This window comes from Diceros bicornis, chromosome 4, assembly GCF_020826845.1.
Source record: "Diceros bicornis minor isolate mBicDic1 chromosome 4, mDicBic1.mat.cur, whole genome shotgun sequence".
Taxonomy (NCBI): Eukaryota; Metazoa; Chordata; class Mammalia; order Perissodactyla; family Rhinocerotidae; genus Diceros; species Diceros bicornis.
In genome coordinates, this window is record NC_080743.1 from 54,334,228 (window position 1) to 54,361,893 (window position 27,666).

At 41.0% G+C, this 27,666-nt stretch overlaps 2 protein-coding genes across 2 annotated transcripts; both read right to left on the bottom strand.

Moving 5' to 3' along the window:
• Window positions 1–19,926: 19,926 nt before the first annotated feature.
• Window positions 19,927–20,404, bottom strand: LOC131404394 (histone H2B type 2-F). Its single transcript, XM_058539003.1, has one exon. The coding sequence runs from the start codon at window positions 20,360–20,362 to the stop codon at window positions 19,982–19,984; it is 381 nt and encodes a 126-aa protein (XP_058394986.1). The 5' UTR covers window positions 20,363–20,404; the 3' UTR covers window positions 19,927–19,981.
• Window positions 20,405–21,533: 1,129 nt separating this feature from the next.
• LOC131404395 (histone H3) lies at window positions 21,534–22,033 on the bottom strand. Its single transcript, XM_058539004.1, has one exon. The coding sequence runs from the start codon at window positions 22,016–22,018 to the stop codon at window positions 21,608–21,610; it is 411 nt and encodes a 136-aa protein (XP_058394987.1). The 5' UTR covers window positions 22,019–22,033; the 3' UTR covers window positions 21,534–21,607.
• Between the last annotated feature and the right edge of the window lie 5,633 nt (window positions 22,034–27,666).

A 27,666-nucleotide genomic window follows, 5' to 3' on the forward strand; every position in this document is an offset into this window, starting at 1 on the left:
TCACATGTTAACCAGAGAACATCCCCCAAGGAAGAGGCCCTAAATATAATGGAAACATAAATGGAGTAGCTACAGTGGTAGAGAGAGAGACTACACACAGGCCTAACAATATGAACTCCCATGGACCAAGGCTAATCTAGCTACTGGCTCCACTAAATGTTCAACCTGCTAGCAACAGAGACCAACAGTTAGCCTCTGATGTGATACTATAACCTGAGGATACCAACTGGCCACTTGGTGTCAAGTTGACTACAATGGGCCCCTTCCATCCTAGAAGGGCCATAAGTTTTCTCCCACAGGAATCAACATGTATTTCAGGTATGGGTTTGCCTTTCCTGCTCACAGGGCCTCACACAGCGCCACTATCCAGGGGCATATGGAGTGTCTAATCCTCAGGCGTGGAATCCTACACCACATTGTATCTAACTAGGCCACCAACTTCACATTGAAGAAAGAGCAAGAGTGGGCCATGACCTCAGGACCCACTGGTCAGATCACATTTCACACTACTCAAAAGCTGCCGGTGTAGTAAAGAGGTGGACAGCCTGCTGAAGGAACAATTGGAAGGCACAATCGAGGTGCCATTCTCTAGGATGCCATATATGCACAGTGTCCCCAGTAGGAAGAATATATGGGTCCAGGAACCAAGGAGTGGAAGAGTAATCTCACCTACTATTGCTCCTAATGACCCACTGGGAGGCTTTGTGCTTCCCAAAGATACAGCTCCAGGTTCTGCAGGGTTAGAGGCCCTAGTCCTAGTCCCCAAAGGGAGCAAACTTGCACCTGGGAAACAGAGCATGAGTCCCACTGAGTTATAACCCACAGCTGATGCCTAGGTACTTGGGCTCTTTATATTTAGGGAGCAGTAGGCAAGAAGAAGGGTCATTCTCTTAACAGGTATAATTGATCCTAATCAGCAGGAGGAGAAAAAGCTGCTATTAAACAATGAGAGTAGATATGTATGGAACCCAGGCAATCCACTTGGATAACTCTTGTTACTCCTTTGCCCAATTATGACTTTAAATAGACAGTTACAGCAACTTCAGGCTTAGAAGAGCTTAGTCACCAGGTACCCAGTCTCCTCAGGGATGAGGGTCTGGATCATGCCATCAGGTCAGCCTCTAAGGCAGTAGCAATTATGACCCTGAGTCCAAGTACAGCAATGAGAGCTGTAGTTTGTCCCACTAACTTCACTTTTCTATATTTTCCCTCAGGAAAAAAATCCCACTAGAATTCTGGAAGAGGTGCTTCCCAAATATATATGGAGCAGTGGATCCAGATGGCAGAGGGGTGGACAGTGGTAGATATGGAGGTGTGCTGCCCAAATCCCCCTTCAAGTAAGGACTTGACCACCAGCTGCAAGGAGTGCATTCAGCAGACCCCCTCCAGCTGTTAGTTAACTCCTTCAGGGTCTGCCTCAGCTGCCTCCCTCACAATCTTCTGGAGCCTCCTGCGTCCCGTGCCTGAACAAAGCTGGCCATCACAGCCCAAAGCAGGACATGCTTGTGAGCAATATTTTGGTCAAGGCCTTGTCAGGCCTTCATTGCCGCCTGATTTCTTCCTCTGCCCAATCCTGCTTTCTTACTCTTTCTTTTGCAGGGGTTCATCCCTAATAAACATCTTACACCCCAAACTGTGTCTCAGCATCTGCTTCCAGAGTCCAACTTGAGCATTTTGCATGCCACTGTAACAATTTATAAAGTCTTTGGAGTCTTATAAGACCCGTTTTTTCAAACAGCACTTTCAGGGACATATTTATTTTAACAAAGAACCAAACAAGTTGGTAACAGCAAAAAATATTCACACAAGGCTCCGTTTTGCACAGAAAAGTAAGCTTTATATTCCTGTGAATGTTCCTTATTTAACACTTATCAAATCAGATTTTTTTGAGCTGGTTTATGATACAAAATTTTCTTTCTCCCTCTAGCTGTAAGAGAGAGGAAACTTCTTCATTGACTTCTGATTGTACTTTTATGAATTGTGAAGACTTGCATTTTAAGGTCAGGATTTGGAATTTCACTAGTTAATACCAGAAGCAAAATACAAGCCTGCTAATTTTACTTGCAGAATTCAAGAAATGGATCAATAGGATTTTACTCAATAAAGGTCAATCAAGGACCATATGGCATTTTATTCTACAGAGTCACCACCACTCCCATTGTCATACATATGGATTGCTTCCCTCACTGAAATAGGTGTCCTCCTGGACTATGAGCCCGCACGGATGTATGAAGATGTTCTAATGGGTACATTGGCAATGAACCAAGCTCCCAATCATCAGCTTCCATTCGCACCCTTGCATAATACTGTGCTGCCTAAGGACATGCCTGCTGTAAATATCTGAAGCTCCATCTCCTTTTTCGCCTACACTTTCCTATTCACCCTTCTCCCAGTTTACAGAAGAAAGGCATATCTCTCACCCATCCCAAATCATGATACATTGCCCTGGGGATGGAAAAAAAGAAACTCTGAATGTACCAGAAACAAAGGCACTATAAACCAGACGTAAGTTTTTGTGTCTTTCTGTCTTATACTTACAGGTATTAGGGGCAAAGCTAGATATTAGAAATGGATACGCTGGCCCATGTTGAGATGTTCTGAATGCTAGTATATTGTAGAGAGGTAGGGCAGAATTTTTGACAATTTTCATTTAAAGACTTTCCTGCCTCTTTATTATCAAAAAATGCTTGACTCCTGAGGGAGAGTCCTATGAGAACAAGGCAAAGAGAATGGAAGTGAGAGATATTGATAACTACACCTTACTTCATTTAGGCAACAAATTTATACACAGCTCTATACCTGATCTATTCATCTGTGAATTCAACTGTATCAGAATAGGCTAGGGTATGTTAAGGTAAGAAACAACTCCAAAATCTCAACACTTTAAACCAACAAAGGTTTATTATTCATTCATGTTACACCAGGGTCAACAGACAGGGCTGATGAAGGTGCCACCATCTGGGACACTGCCAGTTGTTGTGCCAGAGTGAAAGAGAGTTCTGGAGCTTCTCAAACGAGGAATTAAATGCTCCAGCCCAGAAGTGACACACAACGCTTCCACTTCCAACTCATTGGTCAGACCTAGTTGCCTAGTTCCGCCCAACTACAAAGAGGATGTAAAAGCCTACGGTAAGCATAAGGCAAGAAGCTGGAAATATGGTGAGAACAGCGTAAATGCTATCAAAAAGAGTACTTAAGATATGTAAAAAAGTATGCTGGGAAATATCAGCTGGCTTCAAAGAGCAGTCTCCCTGCATTTTCACCACTCTCAGTAAATCTGATATTTTATTCATCAGTGACTCAGCGTCTCAGTTGCATATTCTGCATGATTTCAAAAGGGTGATAAAAGTTCTTTTACTTCTATCAACATTACATCTTCAAGTAAAAGGAGTGTATTGAAGGTAAGTTGGTGTTTTATATTTTCTTGAGCAACTTAGAAGAAACTGTTGCACTAATTTTTACCGAAAAAAAAGTACTGGACACTGTAAATCCATATTCATATTTTTACTTGATTGCAAATCTGCTTGCTGTCACCCATCAATCATTTCTGTTCCTAACGTGGCTGTGTCCGTAGATTCTATTATAAATCAGTTACTTTACAACGGTCATTAATACACTTTTTTAGCTCCACACTTAACTATTGACTAGAACCGGGCTCCGGAAAGAACAGATCACTGCGGTACCTCTCCGACAGACCCAAGGCGTTGTGCTCCGAACGTGTCTCGCGGGTGGCCGCTGGCGCCACCCTGTGGCCCCCTGTGCACATTGCGACCTTAGCTCGCCACGGAGGCCGCGGCCGCCAGTGCGCGGGGACCCAGCTGCGCAGAAGCTGACGGGCACACAGTTTCTGCAACCTATCCCCAAAACCCTGAGAAATTTTTGCTTCCCTAGAGCCGGCAGGGGCAAGAAATGAGCTCTAGAGTGGGTCGGAGGCAGCGGCAGGGGGCGGGTAGAGAAGAGCAAGGGGTCGTGCGTGTCCGATTCGCCCTGGTACCAAGAAGAGCACTCAGCTCGTGGGCAGCCCCCCAAAATCCCGACGTGATTGTTTACTAGAGGCTGGCAGGTGTGAGAACCCGGCTCCCGAGTGGGCAGGGTCGGCAGCCGCAGGAAGGAAGCATCGCGGGAAGCCAAAGTGTGCAGGTTGGCCGGCGGCCTCCCCGAACCGCGTAGCCCAAAAACCGCTACCTAGGCCAGGGCCGGGGGTACCCGCCTGCTCGCGGACCCGGCGGCGGCGCCACCCCGCGGCCGCCGCCTAGCGCAGGGGCTGCTGGGAGGCGCGGAGGCGGCGGCACTGGCGCTCGGCCGCGGCCCGAGCGGAGACGGGGACTGGAGGCCACAGCAAGGGGAGGGGCGCTAGCCTTGCGGTAGAGACCCAAGGAAGAGGCGGCCGGAGGAGGCGGCAGTAGAGGGGGAGCAGGAGGAAAGGGAGAGCAGGCCCTCCGGTCAAGCACAGATGACTTTCCTGCTGGTTCCACCACCATCAGAGCCAGGAAGGGACCCCCGGCCGGCAGAACCAGCAGGCAGTGGGCGGGGAGCATCCAGGCTCTTGAAGGGCTGCTCTGAAATGCATTCGGGAACCACGGGGCTTCGCTGTCAAGGGTCCAAGACCTATTCTATCCCGGATGACAAGCGTTTCCAGGACTGAGAACAAGGCTCCCGAGGGGATTGATGCGCTGGTGGGGAAGAGCGAGAGGGGGAGTTCTTTCTTCGCCCTCCGACTCAGCAGGGACAATACCCAGAGCCTCTTGGACCTACTGACGCTTGATGTGAGAGGCTCTTGGGCCCATCCTGTAATCCCCAGGGCTTCCAGACCTAAGGCACAACACCCCAGAGTAGACAGTTATGGAGCAGAACAGGCGACTGGTTGTGAGGAGGGGAGTCGTTTCTCATCTTCCAGGTTCCGTAGAAAGAGCCTTAAACTCATTCGAGGACCACGGGAGCTTCTACAATAGTCCAGACCTATTTCAGAACACTCAGAGAAGGAATCCCCAAAGTGGATCTACTGGTTTGGGGTAAAACAGGAAGAGTTGGGCCCCATTCTGGCTCTCACACTCAGTTGGAAGAAACCCCAGGGCCTTCTGGATTTAGGAATTTTCCACTGAGGAGCCCAAGATAGCCAGACCTGATCAGAGATTCCAAGCCTTAGAACCAGATAGAATGGAGGCATAGCTTGCAACTGGCTGGAAGGAGTTGACGGTCCTCACTGCCACCAGGCTTATTTGGAGACAGACCGCAGGGACAGTCAGGGGACAACAATGGAAGCAAGGATTCCAGTTAGGAATCCAGGTGAGACATAATGGTAGTTTGGACAAACATGGTAGCAGAGGAGGTGTTGAGAAGTGGTCACCTTTGGAATATATTTTGCAGAAAGTGCCAAAAAAGCTTGCTGATTGATTAGATGTAGGGAATGTGGGAAAGAGAGGAATCAGGAACAACTCCTATATTTGGGGCCTGAGCAATAAACTCATTTCATTGACTGAGCTGAGAAAGAGCAAGTTGGTGCAGCAAGAGAGAGAGGAGTAGCAAGAAGCAAAAGTTTTGTATTAGACATATTAAAATTCCTATTTGACATTTAAGTGTAACTGTTGGAAAAGCAATGGATATATGAGTGGAGCTCAGGGAAGAATCCTGGACTAGAGATAAAAATTTGAGAATCGTCATATGTATGTGCTATTTAGAACCATGCTATTAGAAGAGACAATGTAAGCAAAAACTACAGAGAGAAAACAGAAAAGGGTCTAAGGCTAAACCCTGGGACATACTAAATCTTAAAGGTTGTGTAGAAGAGTTGGCAGCAAAGGATGCTGACAAGGAACAGCCAGAGAGGAAAGAGAAAAACAGAGAAGAAAGGGTCTCAAGAAAGAAAGAGTGATCAACTCTGTCAAATTCTCCTGAGAAGACTATTGGATTGGGATTGGGATTGCATTGTCTGTAGATCTTTATTGGGGGTGGGGGGTGGGGGAAATTCTGACGTCACAATATTGACTTTTCCAATCGTGAACATGGTATAACTCTCCATTTTTTAAATGTCATTGTTAATATCTCTCAACAATGTCATAATTTTCTCTCCAGAAGTCTTGTTCCTCTTTTTGTTAGATTTATTCCTAGGGCCTTCATTTTTGTGAGTTATTGTAAATGGTATTGTTAGCATCTTAAGAAGTGATTATTACCAATCTCATAGCTATAATAGTATAAAAACTGAAAGACCCTAAGGGAACTCTATATTAAGCTTGGCAATGGAGAGCAGTATGTCAAAAAAAAAATGCTAGTAAGTTGAAAATCTGGGCCTCCAAAAGGTCTTTAGGTATAGACTTCTTTGTTAATGCACACTGGCAGTAAAATGAGAGCCAATAAAATTATTTGCTATCCTGCCTTTACTCCTCACTTCTCGGTTTGTTTCTAACTATGGAGTCAACCCCCCAAAGGGTAAGAAGCTAATCTTCCTGCCTTCCCCTTTCATCTCCATATCATACTAAGTACATATTATTCCTTAACCCTTAGACTTAGGATAGAAAAGAATAAATTGTGGAGAGGGAGCATGTGGAGAATAATTGTGGAGAAAGGAAAGATTCTCAAACATGATATGTGAATTAAGGAAGAAAGAAAATCTCTAAGGAAGACTAGAAATAATTAGTTTACACATTCTGGAGAAATAAATGCCCCAAATGTGGTGCTCTCTGAGAAAATAATTTAATTTTGAGGAAGCGCTGGCATGATTGCCAGTGAAACTGCAACCATCTGGAATCCGGCCATGACTTTGAGGCCCACTTCTGGAAGGGCAGATAAAGGCCTTGAAGAGAAGAAATAGGCATTTACGATAGGTTTGTAAGTACCATATTTATTTTAAAAAATAATCATTTTCTAACTTTAATTCAATCATATCTTGAAATTTCACAGGTTTTGGGCACAATAAACTAGAATTCACATCTTAACCCTACGCTTAATTGCTCCTTGAATTGCAATTTCTTGTTCCAATTATCTCTTATTCCACGTTGAAATCTATATTGTGGCACATAACTAACCTTTATGGACTTTTTTTACGTACCAAGCACTTTTATTTGCCTTGTGGGGGTTGTTTCACTTAATCTTAATATTTGTTGCTGTCATTGCCTCATAATATGAGTAGGGTGGCTTTTAATCTTTTTCCATTATCTTGATCAACTTATATAATGTAAATATTGTCTCTTCCCCCAATGTCTGGTAAAACTGTCTGGGCACGGTGCTGTTTTTAAGGGTAGATCCTGACCTATCTTCTTAGTTTCCCCTATAGCTATTTTGTTTTCAGGTATTCTACTTTTCTTAGGGCAAATTTGATAATTCGTACTGAAAATTAAATATGTTGTCTACATTTACAAATATATCTGTGTCAAAATATACATACCCTTTTCAATATCTTCTGTGTCTAATGTTGTTGATATTGTATACTTTTTCTTTTTCAATATTAAATTTACCAAAGGATTAACCCTTTAATTTTCTTTCAAAGAACCAGATTTTGGTTTTATTGATGAATTCTATTTTGGGGGTGTGGAGAAGTATGATCTATTCCATTGATTTCTGCTTTTACCCTAATTTATTCCTTCTGCTTTCCTCAGGTTTTGTTGTTCCTTTATTAGCTTTTGAGTTAAAAGCTTAACTCATTATTTTTAACAGTTCTTATTTTCCCATGAATGCATTTTTAAGCTATGAATTTTCCTCTGACACCTTCACATAGGTTTTAATATATAGTGCTTTTATTGTTTCTATAGAGTATGTAATTTTTATTTTGATATCCTCTTTGACCCATGTGCTTTTTGCTAACAGTATAGATCAAGGAGAGTATTATTAGTTATTTCACTGCATTATGCTTAGTAAATATGTCCTGTATGGTTTCAGTTTTCAATATTTGTTGAGCTTTCATTTGCTATCACACATGTTCAGTTTTTGTCAATATTCAACGTGAATTTCAAAATAATGTACTTTTCCTATTTTGGATACAAGATGGTGTAGGTATAAGTATAGTTATGATTAATCTTGTATAGCCTCCATATGTCAAATCCTTTATGTTCTCAATAAGTTTTAGTCGACTTGTTCTGTCAGTTTCTGAGAAAGGTGTATCTCTGTTAACATAATCACCATTATGATTGTTGACTTATTAAAAATCATTATATGTACACTCATGTGAGTATATGCATGTGCATGCACCTGTGTTAAGTGCAAAGAATTCATGATCACTCCTTAATGGATTGCTGCTTTAGTGAATATGAAATCTCCCTCTTCTGGTGCTTTATACTCAGCTTTTATACGTATACACATATGTATATAATATATATAATATATTATACATAAAATATATGTATATATAATAAACATCTGTAATAAATATATATATATTCATTATATATGAATATATATATATTTAACCTACACTTTTCTAACAACTTCTGGAGTACTATTGATATTCTCCTCCTGATATAACATGAATCTTACTTAGCTTGTTTAATTTCTCTTGTCTTGCCCCCCATGTCAATATCATCTGAAATTTGAATTCCCAGTTTTCTTTTTATTTTTCGCAGTATGCACCAAAAGATGTCTACATTTGAAGTCACTCTAACAGTTTTGAGCTCTTGTTTCTACAAAACAGTAGGCAAAATGTGGAGCAGAGACCATAAATGTAAAAAATTCTGTAATCAGAGTTACCTCAACAAAATCTTAAAATCCAAACTTGAATCACTAATCAAAACAGAGGGGAGAATTCAATACAAACGTGGTGGATACAGTAAGTTGATGCTTCTTGTATGGCCCAGGACATCACAAACAATGTCACCTGTATGTTTAACCTCACAGCACTTTCTATCTATTGTTTAGAGCACATTTCTTTGTAAAACTGTATTACAGGTAGTTTGGTATATGAGTTGTATCTCTTTGTTAGTTGAACCTTTTCTGACCCATTTATTTCATCTCTCTCCTACCACCTGATTTATAATTTCTCAATGAAGTTATTCAATTCTTAAATTAGCTAGGTGAATAAAGACCAAGTATTCTAAGCCTTAATTTTTTTTTTTTTCTGGAATCTAAACTTACTTAGACTTAGCAATATACTTTACTGGATTCATGACCACCTTTGCTTCTGGTATCCCACATCTTCCTCTTAGAATCTTTTCCTATTCCTGCTGGAATATAACTCCAGTAATTCTTTCAGTGAGGGTCTGAAAAGTCACTCTCACTTAGATGATAGTTTGATCGGATATAGAAATTTAGTTTCAAAATTATTTCCCTAGATTTTAAAAAATATTGCTTCATTGTCTTATATCCAGTGTTACCCAAATGAGAAATCTGATGTAAATTTGAGTCCTATTCCTTGTAAGAATTTTCTCTGGGTGTTTTTAGAATTTTCTCCTTAACTCAGGTGTTCTGAAATTTTATCACCATGTCTCTAGGTAAAGGTCCTTTTAATTTATCCTTATATACTCAGCATTTAATGAGACCTTGCAGTCTGAGGATGTATGTATGTATGTAGATTCTGTGAGTTTACTTTTCTTTATTTCCTCAGGACCACCATGTATGGCCACTTAAGTTACGCAGTGCACAACTGCAGGGGACCCCGTTCACAAAGATTACAGTTTAAATGGTGCTTTCTGAAGTCCAGTACACAATCAGCAAACCTTATTCAGTAAACCTGTATTTTATTTCTTACATTATTTCTTTTTTTTTTTTTTGTGAGGAAGATCGGCCCTGAGCTAACATCTGCCAATCCTCCTCTTTTTGCTGAGGATGACTGGCCCTGGGCTAACATCCTTGCCCATCTTCCTCCACTTTATATGGGACGCCGCCACAGCATGTCCTGACAAGCGGTGCGTTGGTGCGCGCCTGGGATCCGAACCGGCGAACCCCGGGCCACGGCAGCAGAGCGCGTGCACTTACCCGCTTGCACCACCAGGCCGGCCCCTCTTACGTTATTTCTATTCTCTCCTTCTCAAACTCCTATTGGATGAATTTTGGAACATCTGAATCTATTATCCATGTCATTTAACTTTTATTCATATTTCCTGTCTTTGTATCTTTTTATATGACATTGTGGGAGGAATTTCTGGGCTTCATCTTTCAGCTCCCTTATTTTCTCCCAACTATATCTATTCTATTCTATTCTAGATTCAGTCCTATTGTTTAATTTTTATGTCAATAACTATATTTTAAGTTTCTAAGATCTTTAATTGTTCTTGCATTCTTCACTCTTATCCCATTTGCCATCTTTTTTGTTGATTTTCTATCATTTCTACGAATTTCGGGTAGAAGATGGAAAGAATGCAACATACTTTCAGTATACTATCTTGAATTAATAGATATTTTCTGGTACATTAGAGATGAAAAACTTGCACAGCACTCAACAGGACTTCCCTACCATCAAAGTCAACTAAGATTTATTGAAATAGGGTTTTTTTATTGTTTATTAAGTGTCAAGTATTAGTCTAAGCATTTTTATATATATTCACTCACTTACCCTTCACAAAAACATTATAAAGCAAGCCTTACTATTATCTCCAATTTAAAGATGAGGAAACTGAAGCATGGAAGGTTCAAAACCTTGCTCTAGTCACACTACAACCAGGTGATCTGTCTTAATAGCCTGTACTCTTTACTAATACCCTATACAATGGGATACTCAGAAGATTTTAGGAACACATCCTTCTACACTGCTAGGAAGGGTCAAATGTATTTACTTTGACATCTCTGTGCTGCTGCGGGGTACTTGTACATTGTCATATTTCCATCCATCAACTCAATCTAAAGGACTCAGTCACAATTCTAAGCCATGTATTATTTCCTCCTGCCAGAAAGAATAGTCACAGTTGTTTTGTTTTACTCTTATGATCTTTGGGACTGTACTTTTTCCCACTATAAATGATGTGCATATACTAATTCAGAAAGATTTATCTATTATGCCCCTTTCTCATCTAAACACAACCCACAATCATAAACATCATGAAATACATTTCCCTTAGAAAATAAAAAGATTTCTTACATTTTTTTCTCTGGGCTAAGGATTGAAATTCAAGTTTTACCTTGGTTAACTCTCCTGCTAATCATAAAATTGTATTCTCTATGCATACTTACTGTTTCTGGAAAAAAATACTCTTTTTTTGCTGAGGATGATTCGCCCTGACCTAACATCTGTTGCCAATCTTCCTCTATTTTGTATGTGAGCCGCTGCCACAGCATGGGCACTGACAGATGAGTGGTGTAGGTCCGCACCCAGAAACCAAACCCAGGCCACCGACACAGAGCATGCCGAACGTAACCACTAGGCCACCAGGGCTGGCCCAAAAATATTCTTTTAAGAATAATTTCTACTACCCAGCCCCTTGATATTAATGGGAAAAAAATTATGAAAATCAGAATTCAGACACTCAAAAAGACATCTCACAGGAAAAGTCCCCTACAAAGACACTTAGATAAGCAAAATCATTCTTATCCAATTCTCAGAGCACAGCAGGGAGAAGAGGGAAGAAGCCTAAGAAAACAAGGATGTGTTCCCTTGCTGGAACTAAGCCTATGGTTGATACATATACAAGTTAATCAGTATGCCTTTCTCCTGCTCATTATTCTACATGTTATATTACGGATCTTGAGTAAATAGACATGCCAAATTAGATTAAACATACATCTCCAGAGAGAAATTCAAGTAGTTTAAGGCCCAACCCTAGGATTGGGAATTTTATTAAGAATATTGAAAAACCTTTGCCCAGGGTTGTATCTGTGGTGTGTCTGAACTCTGTTTCATACTCCTTCCTGGCCCAAAGAGTTTTCTTTCAATGCATTTGAAAATGATAACTCCACCAACTAGAAACTAAGACCTACACGAAGCTCAAACATCATTGCCAATAATAACAACAAAAAATAAAGGGGAAGTCTTTATGTATGTTCTATTCCCCTGAATGTTAAAAACACTGATATCAAAAGAATGATATGGATTTTCCCCTACCTTCTGGTAATTTATAATTTTTGCCTTTGATCATGTAAAGCAACAGAGATAATTTGCTCCTTATTTCCTTTCACTAATCTGCGTCCTTCATTTTTTGCCACAAGAATTCCTTCTTCTGGGTGCCTGGTGCTGTTCCAGTCCCAAAATCAACTGAAATCTTGAACTCTCCCTCTCTCTCTCTGTCTCCCTCTCTCTCTCTGTCTCCCTCTCTCTCTCTGTCAAAATACTCAACCAGTCCCAAGCCACTACCTCTTTATCATCCTTGGGACAGTGAGACAGCATCCAAGTTTGGATTCTCAAATGTAAAATACTAAAGACCTGCTCAAGCTCTTAGTTCTCAAGCTCTGTTTACTCTCTGTTTCGGGCTTTGGCCATCTAAAGCAAAATCTCTTGGATTGGTTGATAGTGATTCTCTAGATTTTTATGCTTCTTTTTAGTAGACCCATCTGAAATATATCATCTATTGTGTAATGAGTTCTTGGCCAAAGAAAAGAAATCTTGAGGTCTTAGGACTGTCATCTTACTTGTTTGCCACTTCTTGGACTGTAGTTTGAATAAGAAAGTCTTCCTTTTATTCTTGGGAAAACCTTGGTCCCTGAATAGATGACAGGAACAGGAGCTTCATCTTGAAAATACTGAGAGGAAAAACATGAAATACTTGAACAAGCAGAAATGATCAACCCATACATAACTCATCAACCTGACTCCAGCATGCCCATATTTTAATTTCTAATTTAAACATTTCTCAAATATTTGCACATTCTCCTTTTGGTTATAAACTGTGTCCTTCTCCATGTTACCTAATAGTGTGCCCTAGATTATTTCTATTCACTTGGCTTGCTCTTATGTTAAATCCTCAAAATTCAAAGGTTTCAACTCAAAAATCAGAAACAGGAAAGAAGTATTTAATGAAAGTATTTCATTTTTCATATTTCAGTATTTGAAATATTCCAGTATTTCATATTTCTGAAAGCATTGATAGAGAAGTTTTACAAACATCATCTGATTTAAAAAAAGAAGGTATTTGCCAAAAATTATATAGGTTTTTATAGAACACTAGTAACAGACACTATAAATAAGATCTTTTGTTTTCTAATTCATTTTTTTCCTGCTGGGACACATAGCAGATAATTGAAGGTTCTACAGAATCAGAGGCCCAACAATTGTTGAATTGCCTTCTGGGATGCTGTTTTTAGAATAAAGAAGGTCTTATTGCTCTAATGCAAGATGCTTAGGGAAGTGACTCTCAAATCACTAGAAATCTCTTAAAGCACTACTTTTGGGGAGGGAAATGTGCTCTGGAGATACAATGGTGTTCAAGCAAGTGCCTTCCTAACTATGATAACAATGGGAGAAACACTGATCAAATATTTACCTTATTCCAGCTGCTGTACTAAGTACATTAAGTACATTATGTCACTTAATCTTCATAACAAGCCTAGAAGGTAGGTCCTGTTATTTTTCTCATTTCACAGAGCAAGAAATTGAGGTTCAGGGGAGTAAAGAAACTTTCCCAAGATCATACAGCTTTTAGATGGGGAAGCTGGGACTCAAAGCTAATGCTCATCACCACTACAGTACATTGCCTTTTCAGCTGATTTAATTTTACAATCGGTTTGCTGTAAGAGGTTCAGGGCCAGAGACCAGGGAGTGTACTGTGACATAATAAGAAATACATATTTGGTCTCTGCCCCTGGTTGCTGACACAGAGTTCCTAAAACTCTTGAAATTTCCTGAGTGATAGTGGAGCTAAGAACATCTTTTGTTCTAATATTTGGTCTTTGACCCTGGTTCCTGACACAGAGCTCCTAAATCCCTTGGAATTTCCTAGGTAATGGGAGCATCTTTTGTCCTAGACCCTTGGTGGGCTCCTGGGTAGCTTCAGGATAGGGGCTGGTCACCAGAAAAGCCAAGCTACGATTAGAAGCTTGGAACTTTTAGCCCCACTCCCCATCCTCCAGGGAGGAGAGAGGGGCTGGAGATTGAGTCAATAATCCATCATGCCTACTTGATGAAGCCTCCATAAAAATCCCTAACCTACAGGGCTTAGAGAGCTTCCGGGTTGGTGAACACATACATGTGCCAGGAGGGTGAACACTTCAACTCCACAGGGACAGAAACTCCTGCACTCAGGACCCTTCCAGACCTTATCCTATGGCCATCTTCGTTTGGCTGACCTCCTGTATCCTTTACTGTATCCTTTATAATAAATTGGTAAAAGTTTAAGTGTCTACCTGAGTTCTGTAAGCTGAGATAGCAAATTATCGAACCTGAGGAGGGGGTCATGGGAAACCCTGATTTGTAGCCCAGACTGACAGAAGTATGGGAAACCAGGGGACACAACACTCATGATTGGTGTCTGAAGTGAGGGAAGTCTTCCGGAGCTGAGCCCTTAACCTGTGGGATCTGCGCTAACTCCAGGTAGTGCCAGAATTGCTTGGTGTGGAAAACTCACACATTCATTGGCCAGAAGTATTGAGAGTAGTAGAGAAAAGAAAAGTTTTCCTTTACCCTCTTACTGCTTCTGAGTTAGTGTAGGTGAGTATCCTTAAATACACAACAACTTACACTATGAAGCTTCTAAACTGATTTGTGGACCATGGTGGTTGCAACTTCACCCAGAGCTTCTCTCTGTATTGTGCTGTTCCCCATTCAGGGGGCAAAAAATTTCAAACGTTTATTTTTTGTTAAATCCAACTCTTAGAACTATGCATCTCATAAATACAATCCTATTTCCCTCCCTCCCTCATCAATCTATTCATCCCATAAATATTTACTGAGTGCCCCCAATAGTCCAGATGCAGTTCTAGATGATGGGAATAGAGCAGTGAACAAAACAAAGTACCTGCCTTCATAGGACTTGTTCTGAGAAGGTAGGAGAGTCAGACAATGTATTGGTCAAAGTACAGTCTAAAGTATTGTAACAAATCTTTAAAAGACAGTAGTAGCTTAAACAAGATACAAGTTTATTTATCTTTCATGTAATAGCCCAGAGCTAATAGAGCAGTTCTACCATCCTTATCACATGGCTTCTGGTTTTGGGTTCAAGGTGATTGCCACAGTCCCTGCCATCACATCTGCAGCCCAGCCAGAGGAGAGGGGAAAAGGGCAAGGACAGCACCTATCTATTCATTTTTAGGGCAGAAACTAGAAATAATACATATCACTTCCATTCACACCTCATTGGCCCAGAACTTTGTCTTATGGACAAACCCAGATGCAAGAGAAGCTGATAAATTAGCCTTTAATTCTGAAGCCAAGTATGCAGAAAGCAGGGAGTTAAAGTAAGCAGGAAAGAGTGGTTTTTATGGGTAGCAGTCTCTGATTCAATAATAAACAAACAAACAAACACATTTGTATTCAGATGGAACATGGAGGAAAATTAAGCAAGGTATAGGAATAAGGAGTACCAAGAAGTGGGGGGAGGAGAAAGAAGTGGGCTTGCTATCTTACATAAGCTGGTCAAGGAAGGCGTCAATGATAGGTGGGTAAGGTAACTTTGAGAAGAAACCTAAAAGAAATGAGGAAGCTAGTCATGTAAATATCTGAGGGAAGAGCATTTCCCGAAGAGGAAATGGCAAGTACAAAGACCCTGAGACAGGAGGGCCTTGGTGTATTCAAGGAAGAGCAGGAAGACAAGTGTGATGAAATGGAGAAAACAAACAGGAAAACAGGAAGAGATGAGGTGGATGTTGGCCATTGTAAGGATGTGGGCCTTCACTCTGAAGCCATAGGGAGATGGTCAGTTAGGCAGGATGGTGTGGGAGTGACATGATCTGACTTAGGTTTTGAAAAGTAAATATAGCTGGTTTGTGGAAAACAGAGTAAGAAGGAAGAGGGCAGAAGCAAGGATACCAGTCATAAGGCCACTGCAAACATCTGGGAGATGTGGTGGTGGCTTGGAGTGGGGAGACAGTGGAGGTGTTGGGGTGTGGCTGGATACTGGACATATTTTAAGCCAACAATATTTTCTGATAAATTGTATTTGGGGTGACTGAGAAAAGGCTTATTCACTCACCCTATTATAGTCACACACCCCTAAAGAAGAAAATTAATCTCATAGCGAACAAGAAAATCAAATTTCTCTCAAGCTAGGACCATGGCAAACAAACTTCAGCAGGTTTGAGATGCTGTGAGCCAAGGACAATGTGACTTAATGCTTTGCAGGCAGGAGGGTGGGATGGCCAGAGCTTTTCAATATAATGACATAAAATAATAGACTATGTGAAAAGAAAATTTTTAAAAAGAGATATATTAAAATGAAAGGAAAGTGTTACAACCTGGATGAGGGGTACAGAATTAATGATCTCTAGTCACTTATAAAATGGAATGATGGAGAATTCCATCAACCAAAATCAGATGATTAAAAAGTTGAAAGAGATTACAATGAAAATTGGGTAAAACAAAAACTTAAAATTCCCAGAGCATACTTGATATATTGGTCACAAACAAAATTCCAGCTGAACCTCATGGACTTGGGGAGAAGGGCACTTATACATCCTCTTCACCTAGGACAGGACCTCATGGAGCTTTCCTGAACCCTCTAGCCGGATGCAAACTATCACTCTCCTTAAGTCACACAACATTTCCTTCTTACCCCTCTTTTGGGAATAATATATTTTGCCTTGAATTGTAATTATCTTGTAATCTCCTCTTTTAGATGTATTTACATCTTCTTATCCCATATCTCATTGCTTTGCTTATATGTTTGACATATATTTGATAATACACAAAAAGAAAACACAGCCTGCTTTTATTTTTCAAATGTTTGTTGATGTCAACATTATGAGATCTAGAAGATTTTATCAAGTTTTCTATTTTTGCCAAGTCATACGATTTTTCAGCTATAGTTACAAAATTTGGAAATAATCTTCAATGATATCTAGTAATTCTCCAAAACAGTCTTGTTCCTTCTTTGTTCAAGACTGACATTCTTTAATAACTCCTACTTTATCCCACAAAGAGATCACATACTTATTTCCCATCTGTTGTCCTGTGCTTGAATTATAAGTCTCCAAATTCAAATATTTTAAGTTTGACTTTTGGATCACTTCTAGGGCACACACCCAGCTTAAAAATGAGATATTTGTCTAAAAATCATCACAGAAGATTGAACTGTCATCTTTGTAGGTTTCTATACATACTACAATCCATTCACCAATCCTTGAAAAGATGATTTACCCATTCTAGATGACATTTGACCTGACCCAGGCCAAGCCCATTTCTGCATTTGCAACACTCTCTAGATTTGATATTTAAAGCTTCTTATCTTAATACCACACACTTTTTTCATCTTCTGGAATGCACCTCCCCCCTCATCCTTGTTCGCATCACTGGAAAACCAGCATCTCAAACTGGGCTGAAAAAGCTTCACTCTAATCTCATCGTTTTGGCCACAAAGATACATTGGATGAAGAGAAGCTATCAAGTGTAGCACTTTATCTGCCCCCTCAGGATTCTTGAATCTCTAACAGTTGTTTTAACTGGGTCAATAATTATTAAGGGCAATTAAAAGAGCATTCCAGGTTAAAGGAGAAAAAATTAGGAAAAAGTGGAGAAAAAAGCCTTTTGGATTACTTGAACCTACCATCCTCAGATCAATTTTCTAGTGTTCTATGGACTGGGCAATCAGTCAACAACTTTCATTGAGAAGCTGTTTTGTAATAGGCATCAGGATAGCCTTTGTGGAAGATCTCATGAAGTATCAAAAAAATGGACCCTGCACTCTATTAGAAGACAGACACAAGAAAATGTGAAAACAATGAAAAAGCGATTAAGGAACAACGCTACACAGTTCACCAAGCTACACAGTTAACTGAGATTGGAACAAAGCCTTAGGAGTTAAAAGAAGCAAGACTTCCCTGTGAACTAGAATGGGTTGGGAAGGCTTCACAGAGTGAGACTGAGCAAGAGGTTCAAGAACTGGCAGGTTGATAGGCTTTGAGTAGTCTAGAGAACAATTGAGGGTACTACAGCTTAGAAGAATGATAAACAAAAACACAAAGGAAGAGAAATTTAAGATGCGTTATAAGAAAGTGAGAACATTTTAGCTAAGCTGGAGGACAGGGGAAAACGAGTAACTGAAGAAGGTAAGTTTTGGCCAGATGGTAGAAGGCCTTTAGTTTCAAGATAAGGAGTTGGGGCTTAATACTTTAGTCAGGAGGTAATTAACGATAGCTTTTGATTAGGTGAGTCAATTAACAATGCTTTAATAACTTCAAAAGACCGTGAGAAACCTAGTCCCTAGTCCTCAGGGAGAAGAGAGCCCCTGGACTTCAGGATCCTAGGCAAGGAGGAGACCAGATACACTCTCTGATGGCTCGACTGGGTAGACAGACCACCTGGCCTTCTCACTTATTGAGTAATTTTTCTTACCATAAAATGTGCTGTGTAATGATTTCTTTCCTTTCACCAGAAATTTTAGATTCTCAGTTGAGTCATCTTTCCCTGGCTGGTGTCTGGTAGTCACCAGGGAAAGATGATGACTCACTGAGAATCTTAACTTCCCAGTGAAAGAAAGAAATCATATACAGCTCATTTTATGCAACTTTTAATTGGATGTAAGTTTGAACTCCTACATTACAAATTAATAAAATTCATTTTAAGCACAAAGTAGTCATGTAAATTCCCCAAAATTTATGGAGAACAGCTTAATTTCAAAGCTTGACTGTCAAGCGAATTGGAAACTAAGATTTTGCTTTTGCCTCAAGGGTGTATTTTACTTGGTAAAACATCCACCAGCCTTTGTCAGGATTAGTCTTGAGTTACCCAAGTTTTGAACCGAGAGGTCCTTAGAAATTCATCCTACATGTTAACTGTGGCCTTCTGTACATCATGCCCCTGAAATCTATTTCAAAAAGATACACCTGAGAACACTAAAAACCACTTCCCCAGTGCCCACCTCCAACCTAACCTAACCTGGAAACTTCAGGAGAGGTACCTGGAAATGTGTTTAGCAAGCACGGAGGTGGTCCTTATTATTAGGAAAATGTGTTACAGAACCAAGACAAGGTCCTTGCCCTGGAGGAGTGTAAACAATCAGTAAGTTTATGTACTGCTCAGCTTTCACCAAGAGCAGTAACACTGGCTGGGTAAGACTGAGGGATGTTTTGACCGAAATGAGAATTACATCCTGAAGGAAGGGAAGTCTTTGGGCATTGAGTCTCTCAACCTCAGCACAAAGGTTGACATTATGGACCAGATAATTCTTGCTTGTGGGGGTGTCGTATGCATTACAGGACGTTTAGCAACATCCCTGGCCTCTACCCACTAGATGCCAGTAGCACCTCTCCCTCCCAAGTGATGACAATCAAGTGTCTCCAGATGCTGCCGGATGTCCCAAGGAGTGGGAGGCAAAATCTCTACCTAGTTGAGTCACTGGACTAGAATAAGCTACAGGAGGATGGCTAGGTCAGGATTTATAGGTAGGCCAACAGACTAAAGCACATGGCTCTATTGGAGAAAGTTTGTAACGGACGCCCATAAGTGTATGTTTAAATGGAAACATTAAACAGTGGGAAATGAGGGAACTGAGGGCTTCCCATGTGTACAGTAGAAAAAACAAATCCTAGCTCGTATACTACTTGAAAGAAAAAAAACTTTCCTTTTACAAGCAGAGGGATAAAGTGGCAAGACACCCCCCCTCACCCCAAAAAAAAACACCTAACGGTGTCAAACCTGTTTTCTCCATTATCTGTACCTAAGTTCCCACTGAAGACTATGTAGGACTAAGATAGGGACCATTTTGAGAACTAATCATTTGTTACCAGCAAGAGTCATATCGCTAGGTGATACCACTGGACTATGGGAAATTCCAGATTTTTAATAGCCAGAGCAATTTTTATCATGGCCCCAACCTAGTCCTAACCCCAAATATACTCGTGATGACGGGCCCACCCCATCTAACCAAAAGCTAACCAACCTTCTAACAAGTGTTTACAGCTGCTTTCTCCGATAACTTAAGTGGCTCTGAAAAGAGCCTTTGGGGTAAAGTAGCCGTTCTGTTGCGTTTCTTACGCACCCTTACTTCGAACTGGTGTACTTGGTGACCGCCTTGGTGCCCTCGGACACGGCGTGCTTGGCCAGCTCGCCAGGAAGCAGCAGGCGCACGGCCGTCTGGATCTCCCGGGACGTGATGGTCGAGCGCTTGTTGTAATGCGCCAGGCGGGACGCTTCGCCGGCGATGCGCTCGAAGATGTCGTTGACGAAGGAGTTCATGATGCCCATGGCCTTGGACGAAATGCCGGTGTCCGGGTGCACCTGCTTCAGCACTTTATACACGTAGACTGAATAACTCTCCTTGCGGCTGCGCTTGCGCTTTTTGCCGTCCTTCTTCTGCACTTTGGTAACAGCTTTTTTGGAGCCCTTCTTGGGAGCAGGAGCCGATTTTGCTGGATCCGGCATTTTTGCACGAAGTAAAGCAACACACGAAAAGCGATCGCGACTACACCAAAACGGCCTGGTTACGCTACTTATAGAGCCTCTATGCAAATGAGGACTCACACAGTACTGCATTTTTATTGGTTAATTTCCAATAGTGTCGTCATAGAGGCGTGGAGCCCCGGTAAATAAGGTTCTGCTCCCGCTTCCTAAGTGGTTATTAGAACAAAAGTCTTGTTAGCCAATCAAAATATTCCATTTCACACCAACCAGTAAATTATGTAAAGTGACAGTTTCACCTGTTTGGGGTCTTTTTTGTTGTTAGTTGGTTTTCAGTTTCAATTGTAGAACTGTATATGGAAGAGTACTGAAGCGCCAGATAAAGACAAGTTAACTTTATCTCTTATTTTTGCATCGTTTTACTCCTCTATACTTTGTGGAAGCTTGTTTTGTCTTGGTTTTGGTTTTTGGAACAATGATACCTTAGCCCACATTTTTTAAAAATCGCCAGGTATTTGTTTCCCCTAAGTTCCCATTCCAGTTTACGCCGCCTGTATTATGCAATAAGTAAGATATTAAACTAGAAATTAGATTTATACAATTCTTAACCCAGGAAAATGCTTCATAATTTTGGGAACGGAACTTGCCTCCACCCCGGCCCCCTGTCTTTGGGATCTTACACATCTCGGGATTCAGCACAATGTCTCTTGCCCCCATTCTATCAGTCCAAATCCTGGCGAACTAGTTAGGGACCAAAGATTGTATCTACCATCCGGCTTAGTTCTAGTAACTTTAGAATCGAGTTGAAAACCCAGATTCCCATCCAAAGTTATCATATAATATTTTAAAGTGTCAATTTCTATATTGAGATTTGTGCTAACATTTTTGTGCTAGCAGCTTGCAACACCTTACAAGCAACAGGTAGAACAAGAGTACACCTTCTTGCAAGTCTTTTTTCATAGATATAGTAAGGTTGGCACTGTTTACCCTAACAAATCAAACCAGCATCTAGAAAACAAGCTTGCCGAAACGATCTACACCTTGCCTCTGCCGTTCCCACTAGCTCCTGTCAAGCAACCAAAGGTCAGGCCCTCATTCTGTTATCTCATCACCCACGACGGGCGGCTTTCCCCTGGCCCCTCCACCCAGGACGCCAGTGCGTGATTCGAATAGACCGACGCCAACTGAAAAGCTAGTACAGCATCTCTTCATGAAACCGTGGGTAGCTCTGAAAAGAGCCTTTAGATAGCCTGCTTAAAAACGTATGCCTTAAGCGCGCTCCCCGCGGATGCGGCGAGCCAGCTGGATGTCCTTGGGCATGATGGTCACGCGCTTGGCGTGGATGGCGCACAGGTTGGTGTCTTCAAACAGCCCCACCAGGTAGGCCTCGCTCGCCTCCTGCAGCGCCATCACGGCCGAGCTCTGGAAGCGCAGGTCCGTCTTGAAGTCCTGCGCGATCTCGCGCACCAGCCGCTGGAAGGGCAGCTTACGGATCAGCAGCTCGGTGGACTTCTGGTAGCGCCGGATCTCGCGCAGGGCCACGGTGCCCGGCCGGTAGCGGTGCGGCTTCTTCACGCCGCCCGTGGCCGGCGCGCTCTTGCGGGCCGCCTTGGTGGCCAGCTGCTTCCGCGGCGCCTTGCCACCGGTCGACTTACGGGCAGTCTGCTTAGTGCGGGCCATACTACCTCGCCGGTTTTCTTCAAAGAAATCTAGGCAGTCTTATTTATAGACATCGCCTCGCCTTGATTGGGCCAGAAAAATTAGGAATTTCCGGAGTTGTGATCTCATTGGCTGAAATTCAATCCTATTTACTGGAAGAAGATTGTTATGCCAATCTTCTCTTCCCTTATTCCTTTATCCCATACTTTTTCTATCATCTTATGGTTCACATGTTTTTCTTTTTTTTAGACCTTTCCTTTAAATTGGCATGACTTTTGTAAGAGCAATTTATAAAGTGTTTTGCATGCTTGAGATTTACATTTTAATAGGTACTTTCCAAATACAAGCATGCCCTCCCGTGAACTAGGTTTCAGCCTATGTTTCAAGTCACCAGTAACTGTAACTCCTCTCGCATAGCTAACATTTATTTAGCGCCTGGCATCGTGCTGAGCGCGTTAGATGCATTATATTATGACTGAGGTTCAACAAACTATGTAGTTGAAGAAACCAAAAATTGAACTTACATTTACCTGATTTCAGAACTCCGCCAAAGCCCAGTGCTGGCCTGTACCAACTTGGAGAGTAGAGCCTTCCGCCTTTCTTTAGCCTTTTCCGCCTGGAATGCGGTAGTGTCCTCAGTCCATCAACGGCCATTTAGGTCCTATAGTCGAAATGCTCCTAAGTCATGGAAGATAAGACCGGAAATAACTGATTTCTCCTTTACAACGGTGAATAGTTTCTAAATAGTCAAGTTGCTTATCAAATTAAAAGTTAAAGTTTCAAAGCAAATAAATTATTCATTTATTACTGAGTTGCTAACATGTTTTCTTCAATAGTGTTTTCTAATGCTTAAAAGTTTCATGTTTTCTATTCTCTGTCTACAAGAAAATTGAAGATCCTTTGCCTTTCAGTTATATCATATGCTTTGAAGTATTGCTCAGAAAATTGTATGTCATAAAACAGTTATGTAAGGTTACCAATACTTAAAATTGTAATAGTTAATATAAAACTTAATCGTGCTTATTTTATTGAAAAAGCATTGCATCCAAACCTTATAAAAACTCAAACCTGAGAACAAAAGCAGGCCCAAGAAGCTTGAAACTTACCTTGATGGTGTCAATATGAATGATCATCTTCCTGCTGAAATCAAAATAAAATAAAACTGATTTTGAGGGGATTTCCTGAACACTAAACACAATGTGGAAACTTACCTTTATGTCTTCAAGAGGCCCCTTGGGCAGCAGCAATCTCCTGCTCTAGGGAAATTATCTAAGATGTCATTCAAAAGTGTAATTGATGTGAACAACTGTTACCCCTTCCCGTATGGTTTTGTAATAATGCCTGTATTTAAATGTATTTAAAAATTCTTCTACATACACTATCTCATTTAATCCCAACTCTGTGAAATAGATGTTATTTTCCTCATTTTACAGATAAACTGGGTTTCAGAGAAATTATGGCTTGTCCAAGGCCTGCATAATATTCTAAAGCAAAAGAATGAAATTATAATGGATTTCCAGTTTCATCAGGCTTAGGGTACATTTTAAAGCACGGAAGATTCTTCCTATCGTGCAATCAGATCACTCAATGTTTCTCAAACTTCACCACTAAACTATTCCCATCGTAAGAGGAAACTACCCTATGGGGTCTGGATGACAGCCCAAAGCAGCCCACCCAAGCGTCACATTCCTTTGCAATTTTCTTTTTCTTTCTTTCTCTCTTTCTTTCTTTCTTTTTTTAATATATGCACCCTTGTCCATGATGTGTGGATCTGTTCATTTAAATAAGAAAAATATTCTCAAGCTCTATATTCATATAGAATCCAACAGTCATGGGATTTAGTTTACCTTTACAACATAGAGAATAAGAAAATTCCAAGAGTCTTCTTCTGGCTTAGTAAAAAAATTGTATAAGTTCTATCTCTCAGAAAACATAGATGCCAATTTAAATATTAATTCCAGGACAACAAATCAAGTAAGAGAATCAATCAGAATAGTAAACTTTTAAGGGTTATAGGTAACATTTCTCAGAATAAAACAACCTGTGATGTACGGTGACCTTAGAAGTCATCTTTAATAACAGAATTCAGATCCATATTAGTTCAATTCCACCTGGTCTCCACACTGAACAATAGAGTGACAATCCTGTGAACATTCTCAATACACTACTTTATCAGAAGCAAATTTATAATGCAGAAGAACCTCTGCTTTGCTGCAGCTGTGAGGAAGAGGGAATATTTTTCTCCTTCTAACCTTTCTAAAGTTTCTTTCACCAGAAATAATAAGAATCTGCAGTTTCAAAGTTGAGCATTGAAATTTCATTATTTAGTACTGAGATGCGGGAAAAACAAACATGAGAAGCTTAATTTCCCATAGGAAATAAGCAGGCAAAAGAAAAAGTTCAGTGAATTATTAGGCATGATTAGTATGTGCATGTATTTGTTTTTAACACAAAAGTAATGGACTAAATTAAAATAAATGTTGCAGAAAGACGGTTTGTCTTGAGTCCTTGACTTCAAGTAACCCCAGCGCTTCAAGGACCTCTCAAGACGAGACTGAATCTTTGGTTTGTGGGTTGGTCAGGCCCTGTGCCTGATTCCCTTTCATGTTGAGTGGGCTGCAGCCCTGGGCCGAATTGAGAAGCCATAGGACTTGAGCTTCTGTCCTTATCCCATTCTGAGACAAACTCATTCCTTCGGCATCCTGCTCATTGGATAAAAAACTTCCCCTTTCTAACTGTCCTGAGCACTACTGCTTGTACTGCACAGCGAAGGGTGGTGTAGGGGAGGAAAAAGTTTTCCTCGACCCTCTTAGGGTCCCTGGCTTGGTCTGAAAATTAAGCTGACAAAGACAGATTAACAGGAGAAAAGCACAGAAATTTATTTAATATAAGTTTTACATGACACAGGAAGCTTCACAAGGAAAGGAAGATCCGAAGAAACAGGTAGACCTGAGTATTTTTATGCTAGGTTTGATGAAGGGTGGCAGTTGTGTAGAAATATGATAGGTGAATGAGTATCAGGTGAGTGTAGCAAACTGGGGGAAGCAGCAAGGCCTGCTTGTTTGGATTCTTCTGGGCCTCCCTCTGTCTTTGGAGATAAGGATGCTCCTTTCCTGCAGGGATAGGGAGGGCACCTCTCCCAAGAGGGTTTTATGACCTGTTTCAGGGGAGAAGGTCCGGGGAAGGTCAGAGTGACCTTCCTGCTTCTGTCCTTTTCTCAAGATTTCTTCAGCTTAAAATATTCAATATGCTAAGGTGCCATATTTTGGGGTAGCGTGTCCTGAACCCCATTAGTGGCAGAATATGCCACCCCTAAAATATGCCACTTTGGCATAAGGATTATTTTGAGCTAAAGGCACTTGAAAAATAGCAGGTGCAAGAAGGGCGCTCTGATCTCCCCTTCTCTTCCTAAAATCAGGAGATAAAACCCCCATATGGAAGATGTCTTCCCTATACTAGGAGGAAAATAACACTCTTATCACCAAGGATGGGGAGTCAACACTGAGAGAAATCTGTAGAAACAAACCTTGTTAATCCAACCCTTATCTTCCTAGTTACCTCTCTACCATTAGCTGCCCCAGCCCAGGTCCTTTCGTCGTCTTACATTGGCGTGATTTACTACTCTTTGTCCAGTTCAGTATGTAAGAGTTCAACTCTAACTGCTTCTTTGGGTCTTCATTTCCTTATGAGGGCTCCCATGTCAAGTAAAACCTATAGTAAATAAATGTGTATGCTTTTCTCTTGCTAATCTGTCTGACATCAATTTAATTCTCAGGCCCGGCCAAAAACCCTAAGAGGGTAGAGGTAAAAATTTGCCTTTCCTACAGCAGCTTAGAGTTTGAAGGGGTTCAGAACACGCCACCCCAAAATGCGCCACTTTGGTATATTGATTATTTTGAACTGAAGGTACTTGAGAAACAGCAGATGCAGGAAGGGCTCTCTGATCTCCTCCTTTCTGCCTAAAAGCAGCTCATAAAATTCCCCACGAGAAAGGTGCCCTCCCAGTACCAGGAGGAGAACATTCTTATCACCGGAGACTGGGAGTTGATACTGAACTGGATCTGTACAAACAAATCTACTGAAATAACCCTTATCTTCCATTAGTTTCCCCCTATATTTCCTAGTCATTGTCCCATAATCTACTGTCCCTACCCAAGCCCCTTTGTCTTGTCATATCCCCAGAATTTATTGTTCTTTGTTTTAAAAGGGATAGATAAGCTTTTGGGCCTAATGGCCTCTTCAGGTCTTCATTTTCCTTCTGAAGACTCTCATGTACACATAAAAATATTAAACGCTTTTTTCTTTTTGCTCAGTCTTATGTCAGTTTAATTCTTAGGCCTAGCCACAGAATCTGAAAGGTAGAAGGAAGTTTTCCCTCCCCTACAAGTTCATACGATTTCTGGCTTTCCAATGTAACATATCCCAGTGGAATGTGGTAGGCTCAAGTAACGCGTTACACACAGTACTTTAAAGCTATACAAATGAGAAGTATTTTTATCCCATTAACCATCCTCATGAGATTTAAGCTACATATTGCAGGAATTTTAAGGGCTATATATTTTTATTTATTAAATAGAAACGACTTGGGCCGGCCCGGTGGCTTAGCAGTTAAAGTGCGCGCGCTCCGCTACTGGCGGCCCGGGGTTCAGATCCCGGGCCCGCACCGACGCACCGCTTCTCCCGCCATGCTGAGGCCACGTCCCACATGCAGCGACTAGAAGGATGTGCAACTATGACATACAACTATCTACGGGGGCTTTGGGGGGGGGGGGAAGAGGAGGATTGGCAATAGATGTTAGCTCAGAGCCGGTCTTCCTCAGCAAAAAGAGGAGGATTAGCACGGATGTTAGCTCAGGGCTGATCTTCCTCACCAAAAAAAAAAAAAAAAAAAAAAATAGAAACGACTTGGACTTTGTGTGTGTGTGTGTGTGTGTGTGTGTGTGTGTTCAGGCCACAGATGTTAGCATGATGCTTAATACTTCTGGTTTCTGGGGAAAATTAGAACAAAATGCTCACAACTCAACTGATGGATAGCCTTTTTTCCGAAAAAAAAAGAAAAGGGCTATTTTTTTTTAGTGTATCGTCTTCCTCAACATTCCTTTCATTTAATTTTTGTAATCAACAGTATACCTATATTCGTTCATTTCATACTCACAGGCTTGAGAGAAAAGTATTATAAGCCCCATTTTACAGATGAGGAAAGTGGTGGAGAAAGATTCCAGCCCACATCTCTCCCACTCCTTCCCCTGGGGAACTCAGAAACCAACAGTCTTCTCACTGGCAAAGTGAAAGGCAAATATTAGATACCTCATAGGGTTGCTCTGAGAATTAAATAAGACAATCCACGAAAAGTGTTTCATAGAGCCTGGAACAAGGAAGGAATTCATTAAAATATAGCAATTAATAGTATTATTGATAAAAAATATACCCAAAGTATGTATGGGAAGTGGAAGAAGGAAAGAATTTGGAAATTGATATTTAAGCCATGCCTTAAAAAGGAATTTTATCAAACAGAATAAAAAGATAAACTAGACTAAGGAAACAGCATATACGGAGGCAGGAAGCAAAGGTGTGACCCAATAGGGCCTATTGTAGGAAACTCAGAAGGACCGTGACACAAGTCTCAAATTCGTGGATGACTTCTAAGTTAGACTTTTGATATAATCTAC

Excerpts from the sequence above, each read along its gene's own strand:
- LOC131404394 (XM_058539003.1), bottom strand. The coding sequence starts at position 20,362 with ATGCCGGATCCAGCAAAATCGGCTCCTGCTCCCAAGAAGGGCTCCAAA.
- LOC131404395 (XM_058539004.1), bottom strand. The coding sequence starts at position 22,018 with ATGGCCCGCACTAAGCAGACTGCCCGTAAGTCGACCGGTGGCAAGGCG.